The 7,101-nt window shown below is 35.1% G+C and overlaps 1 protein-coding gene across 1 annotated transcript in view; it reads left to right on the top strand.

The window, feature by feature from the left end:
• Nucleotides 1-1,307: 1,307 nt before the first annotated feature.
• LOC142352100 (COP9 signalosome complex subunit 4-like) overlaps nucleotides 1,308-7,101 on the top strand; it is a 42,178-nt gene continuing 36,384 nt past the window's right edge. Inside the window, exons 1-2 of the mRNA XM_075404471.1 lie at nucleotides 1,308-1,591; nucleotides 4,558-4,729. Of these exons, the coding sequence (XP_075260586.1) occupies nucleotides 1,368-1,591; nucleotides 4,558-4,729 (396 nt within the window). The 5' untranslated portion in view covers nucleotides 1,308-1,367. The remainder of the gene's footprint in view (nucleotides 1,592-4,557; nucleotides 4,730-7,101) is intronic.

The following is a 7,101-nucleotide window of genomic DNA, read 5'->3' as shown; positions in this document are numbered from 1 at the left end:
TGCAAAGTCAGTCCCAGTTGAGAGATTTTTAATAGCCTATTATTGGCCTTCTCTTGGTTTTTTATAATTCAAAGAATTTGAATTGTATTGAGGCGCTATTTTTTTTAAGATCTGTTCACACATTTTCATGATTTTGAAGTCAAATTGGAGTAGTGATTTTGGTCACGCCGAAAAAGGAAGTGGAGCGAAAAAGCGAGTGGTTTTGCGGCGTGAAATTTTTTTGCTCTAAATTTAAACTAGAGTGAAAAAACGGTGTTTGAACAAAAATTCGCTTTCTCGCTCGTGGTTTTTTGTTCACATGCGGCAATTTCACTTTGATTTTTGCTGTTTTCGATTTTTTGGATCGGATTCTTTTTTTCTAAATGGTCTTCCAAATCCATTCATAGTCGGTTCTAGGTCCAGTTTTCTGTTTAGTCAATGAATATTCGTTGAATTTTACGACAGTACTTGTCATGCTATGTTTTTTTATTTCGTCGTCTCGTTTTTTTGTTACGACCATATGACGTCACAACCACTTGAAATCTGCTTTTTGTTCATTCTATCATGCAATTTCAACTGAAGTGCGTGCCTGACGTCATTTTTCGCTCTTAGTGGAGCGAGTTTTTTTTTGTTCATTTGCGTGATTGAATGTTTGGTCACACTTGACTTACCTCACTCACAAAAATGACTTCCTCACTTTGAAATTGATTTTATTTACTTTAATTCAAAGAGATAAGGTCAAATGGGTGCATGTCACTCTAAATGAAGGTTACTAGAGAGCAGCTAATAGAAGCAGCAAAAACGTATACAGATTTTTAATCAAAATATAACATATCAGCCTTCAATGAAAAGATGAAATTTTTGGTCTGTCTTTTGTACTGTTTTTTGAGACTGCAGATCTACAAAGCTATTGTGGCTATTTTCTGGCAATCTACCAGATATGTTATCATTTTTGTATCTGCGTCATGTCGTTTTTCGTCTGTCTGACCCTTTCTACTCTTCGTCCTTAAAAACAGGACAAACTGTTGAAAGTCCGGAGGGCATTGAGTGACTAAGTAAAGTCTTAGAGTCTTACGTATTAGTAGTCTCTAATTATGCGATGCCGCAAAACTTTTGAGGCGACAATTTCATGGTGTGAAGGGTAGTGTTGTCCACTCCTCCACCTGTCGATTTGAACCCCCCTCTCGCGCAGCCCTCTCAAGTCACCCCCTCCCAAAGCTAGCATTCATAAGGCCCAGCTGGCTGCTATCAAAGCCAACCGCTCGCCGTTCGTTTGAGAGCAATTCGCACGACGTTAGTCGGTTATGTTCAATTGGTTGCTCGTGATCAACTTCATCTTCAGATTATTTGTTCGATTCTTTGCTCGCACTTTGGAGCATTAGCCAACGATGCCGACTCTATCGGACATCCAAGCAGAAATTGGTGCTTTGTCCAGTCGCCAGACCACGAACCAGACCCAGCTGGCTGACAAATTCAAAGGAATCTGGCCGGAGATTCTTAAATTGACCAGTCACGATGACATTGAGACTTCTCTGTGTGCTCTGGTTGATATTCTGGTCAACGAGGACATGAGTGTGGTGACGTCACGGCAACAGCTGAGTGAACTAGTCAAGTGAGTTGAGCAATGTTGCACCAGTTGAGGTCCCAGACCATAATGACACTCGTCTGTGGGATGTCCAAGATAAACGAAGCATGCACCCAAAAATTATGATGTGCATTAAACCAGCGGCAACAAAATTAAGTTTATCAATATCGGACATCCTTGCGAAGTTTTTAGGTTGGCGCCATTTAGAACTATTTGAATTGGGTGGATAAAACTCTTTTGTGCTCTGTGGTTGATTTGGCTATTTCATCAATAAACATAGCATTAGTAAACGTCTCCTTAATCGTCGATTATCAGTAATACTCAGTAGAGGGATTTTTTGGAAAGCGCCGAACTGATTACCTTTTTTTATGCTTATATCATTTAAGGCGTGCAATTAAATTTGAGATCTCATTATCTTATTACTAGCGTTCATTACTGTTTTTCCTTGCGTTTGTTTTTGCCGAATTCAATTGGTATAAAATCACACATGAGATGATTACTTTTTTGTTTTTCAAGTAAGTAATTTCCAATGAATTCGGCAAATATTAATAATCAATTGAATTGTCATTTTGGACACGGTTTTTCTCATTTTGGACACTCATTTTTTTCGTTTTGGCCCGTTCAAAAGAGCGAAGTGTTGATTTTATTATGGATTCCGAAAAATCCCCCAACATCGTAATTATCTAAATTTTCTATAAAAATAACTTCATAGCCTTTTTCGTGGTAAATTCTCGTTCTTTAATGTATTCAAAAGTGTCAACGTGTCAGTAGTCGCTAAGGATGAATGTAAAAAATCAAATTATTTTCAACTCTCTTGCTTGCTTAGTTCTACTGTTTTTTCTCTTGCTTTTATCAACTAATGAGTGTTCATTTCAATTGAGATTATTCAATAAATCAGTAAAAATTTATTTAGTTGAGACAAAAGCTGTCACTAGACACCTGTTAACAGATACCTGCCAATAGACACCTGTAAATAGATGAATTATCGAAACAACTCAATTGAATAGTTTGATTATCTTAATTCTTTTGGAAATGACTCACTGCTTGAAACAAACACGAAAAGCAGTAATCATTTCAGACGTATTTTTTTGAAAAATCTCTTTTATCTTGGTGTTCATATGTCAATAGACACCTGTAAATAAGTAAATAAACGTAAAGAAATATTGAATCAACTCAATTGAAAAAAAATTGTTTATTTGAATTTGAAGCCACTCAATAACTGAAATAAGTTAGAAAAAACAGTAATATGTGTGATTTTTTTACCTAAAGTACATCTATTGAGTCTGATTGATTTTGGAGAATTAGAGACCATATTTTTATGCCTTATTAATAAAGCTTAAACGAATTTTTCATGCTCAAACGCGCTCATTAAAATAGGTAACATTGCGGGTTATAGGTACAGTAACGGCCGATTCTAGATTCATTCGGTTGAAAAGAGTTACGCTCATTACGAAAAATAAATACCTAAGTCGTGCTAGAATAATTCTACATAGCGCGAAAAATAGGATTCACTGCTTTTATCTCAATTCCCTGGTTAAATTTTGGGCAGGTGCAACCGACTTTGCTTAAGTGTCTTTTTGCATTTTAATGTGCTATTTGCATGCGCCTCTCTATTGTAAACTTCTATTGTATTAGACCAGCGCCTGTAATTTTGAAATCTATTCTGTCCTTGTTTTTATGTCCCCCACTTGCATATTTAAAAAATAGCACGTTCGCAGGTATGGCGGGAAACTTTTTATGCTCACTACGCTGCGGGGGGGGGGGGAGAGACAGGTCTCATTGGTTAATAGTTTTCATGATTTCTTCTGAGTTCATGGGTAATGGTTTTCATGATTTTGACACTTTGTTCTCAAAAATGTTTAATGTTGGCGAGAATTGAGAACTTTTTGTTGTTTTATCGTTTAATCTCATTAGGGACAGTTGTGAAAGGTTGCAGTTGAGGATTTCTTTGAGCTATTTTATGTATTGTTTCAATTCAAAGCCAATAATACTTTTTACTTTGAAAGTAATTGATTTCAGTTTTGAGAATTTCTGTTGTTGCCATCTTTTAGTTTTATTTAATGATGAACCGAATATATTGTTTCGGTGTTTCAGTTGAGCTATTGCTTGCTATCTCGTGCGCTTTCAGATAACGCTTTTTATGACTGGTTCGTTTTGAGTTTTTCTTGTATTTTTTGTACTTATTGCTGTCTCATAACCTATTCTCATCTATAAAAAGTTTATTTGCTAATGAGGATTCAGTTAGTCGAAATAATTGATTGAAACAATAGTTGTTGCTTTCTTGGACTTTTATTTGTAAAAAAATATTGGAAATTAGTTTAATTTTCTGTCTGTTGTCTGTCTTGCTTCTTTGCGTTTTTTGTGGTCTTAATGCTTGATCTCAGCATATTACAGTTCTTATCGGCCTTTTCTGCCGCGTAATTTTGGACAATTTATGGGCCCCAACTTTTAGCTGACGTTTTCATTTACTGGGATAGCATTTTTTCGAATTGTTTTTTTTTCTGAATCTTGCCTTTGATTGTTGTTCTTGTCTCTTTTTCAGCCATTAGTACTGCTATAAGGTATTCTATAACTTTATATTTGTTGTAAAGTTTTATGATGTGCTGTTTTAATGGAGGTTATTCAAACCAGATAATTGCAACGCTATATTGCTTGAAAGACATCAGTGCTTGGATTTCGATAGAATTTGAATTCAATCTCATTTTTGAACCTATTGTCTGATCTGAACGGTCTATAGTGCGTCCATTATCTTGCAGTCTGGCGGCTATGTTCAATAAAATAAGTGTGCTTATCAAAATTAATCAGCTTCATAAAAGTTGTGTTTGCTGATGTTTAAACAGATTTTTTTCGCCCTTATGACTAAGAACATATTGCTGTGTTTTGATGTGTAACTAGGTTCTGTTTAATTTTAAACTGTGTAAAATGTGATATTCGGACTTGTACCTCACACAGATTCAAGCTAGCCTTGTTCATACCTGTATTTGATGTTGCAGCTGTCTGCAGGCCGTGGATAACGTATTAATTGTGAAAAGTGTTGGACTGTATGCTCTTGAGAAGATGCAGCCCAGAGTTCTATCCTTCGAGGATCAAGTTGCCTCATTGCGACAACACTTGGCATCTATTTACGAAAAGGAACACAATTGGAGGCAAGCTGCAAGCATCCTCGTTAGTGCAGTTACTTATGGTTGAAAAATGCACTATTTGAATAGTTTTTTTCTAGGTTCTTTTTGTAACCTAATATTGGTTGCGAAGTTAACAATATTTTTAGACTATTTGAAAAAAAAACTAAGTTAGTTTTCGTTTAAATTACTTTTGGTAATAGGTGTACGTTATTTTTGTATCTGTTTAAAAAGGAGTACCTGAAAAACTGTCATTTATCACCCGAAAATTATCCATTATCGCTATCTGTTAAGGAATCATTAACCAGGTCCCCCCCCCCCGCTCAAACCACCCTCCTCAATTAAGTTAAAGTGAGCTTCCATAAGCTGCAGCTAGATACTGACGAAGCCAACCTCTCGCCAGTTGCCTGAGAGTCATTTACCGACGTTAGTTGGTTATGTTTATTATTCACATTACGTTGCTCATTTTTACGCTCGTGTTTAATGATTTGACTAAAATTTCAGCCTCTTTTTAACCGTTCAAAAGCTCAATAGTTCGTAGTTTAATGTGCTTGCTTTTTAGGTTCGATTTAAGAAAACTGCGTTGAATAAGAATGCTGTGTTCGTATTGATCATTGTAGTCGCTATTGGTCATTTTTCAATCCAGAAAAAATTGTGAATTTTAAAAGTTTTAAGGGCCCCGAAACGAAGTGAAGCTACGTCCTTATTGACAACTAACGATTAATTCGAAATACCTGGCGCCGCAATAAATTTGAAATTTTCATTAAATTTTAATAAAATTGAAATTTTAAAAACGAACTTATAAATTTTTTGCAAACACAACAATCCTTAAGCCTGGATAACATTTTTATCGAGGCATGCACTAGTGGAATAGATGCAAAAGGACGGTAGCAATTTTTCCCAAGTTTTATCGCATTTTTTCGCATTAATAGTTTCCAAGAGTTCACGCTTACATAAAAAACGGGGGTCACCGTATCGGTTAGCAATGATAAGCAAAAAAATATAAACGTTTTTGAAACTTGTCCAGCTAATGCCTGATGTTAGCCATAAATAGCACACTTAATTAATTCTCAATGCTGACATGGCTTACCAACGCAATACAAAACTTCCGCAAAGATCCGCCACTTCACAAAACTTAGTCACAAAAAATATTAGTTTTAAGAGGCAATTATTTTCACACTTGATAAACTATTAACTCAGGCATAGTCTATTAACGGAAGTGCATGTTTGTAAGGGTGTGTAAATAATTTTTTCTGAATTGATATGTTGAGAACTAATGATCTTGACTCTGTTTTCATAACAATCTGTGAATTTTGCCCGTTTTCAGTTCTTTGTTGTATTGTTACTGAGTCTCAATGCTAGCAGTTCACATTGAAGTTCTAGCATAGTCTGATTTAATCTACATGAATGTTTTTCGGTGAATAGTTTTCGATATTGCTTACTTTAAAACCTTTTATTTTCGTAAAAGTTTTTTGAACACTGACTTTTGAAAAGTTTTTTTTCTGTAGTTTTGTCGCAGTGAGTAATGAAAGATCTCCTAATTCTTTATTAATGTAGAGGCGTATAATAAACCTGTTGGTGTTTTTAGTTGATAGCTAATTATTTTCTTGCTTGTGAAATTTCTGGTTTTTCCAAATATTTTACGAATTCTGACAGCTTGCTATTTTTATTTGTTCTCGAACGAAGACCGTTTTTCCCTTTGACCGTTCTGCGTGATTTAAGTTTCTCCTTCATTCACATATGTCAGCAGCTGAAGTCAAGTGGCGATAGTTCACTAGAGCTAAATAAAAAGTTCGCCAAAATCGCCCTTTTTTCACTTAACTTTGTTAGTGTTTATTGTGGTATGGCCCCCTCCCCCCCCCCCCACTGAGGCAGGCTGCAATAGATTTAGCTCCCACTAGACTTTCGAAAGCAATTCTTCGACGTTAGTCGGTTATGTTTGTTATCTTGCCCTTAATTAGGTCTTCATGTAAATGATCTGTGAATTTATTTTGTTTTCAGTTGTTAGCTAATCGTGGATATGAATTGAGGCTGTTTTATTTCGTAAAATTTTGGAGAAATTTTTATTTTTGACCTTGTTTGCTTTTTTCACTTATTGGTTTTTGGTTGTTTTGCATTTTTCTAAAGTGGAATTATCACTTATTCTGAATTTTCAAAATATAAGTTTTTTTTGTCATCTTTGAAATTGAATTGTTTAAATATACATTAACTTTTACACTTGATGCTCCCACGTGAAAAATACAAAACAACTTTTTTAATAATGTATTAATTTTTGCTTTTTAGCAAAAATGTCATCTTTATCTTGTCTTCTAACCTGTGCTGTGCTTTCTGAAACAAAGACATTCAGCTCACTCAAAGACATGAAGAATACCAGAAATTTGAGCAAAGATTCTCCCAGTTAATCAAGGGATTTTTGTA

Source organism: Convolutriloba macropyga, chromosome 13 (assembly GCF_964194025.1).
Source record: "Convolutriloba macropyga chromosome 13, txConMacr16.3, whole genome shotgun sequence".
NCBI lineage: Eukaryota > Metazoa > Xenacoelomorpha > Acoela > Convolutidae > Convolutriloba > Convolutriloba macropyga.
This window is presented reverse-complemented; position numbering and strand designations above follow the sequence as displayed.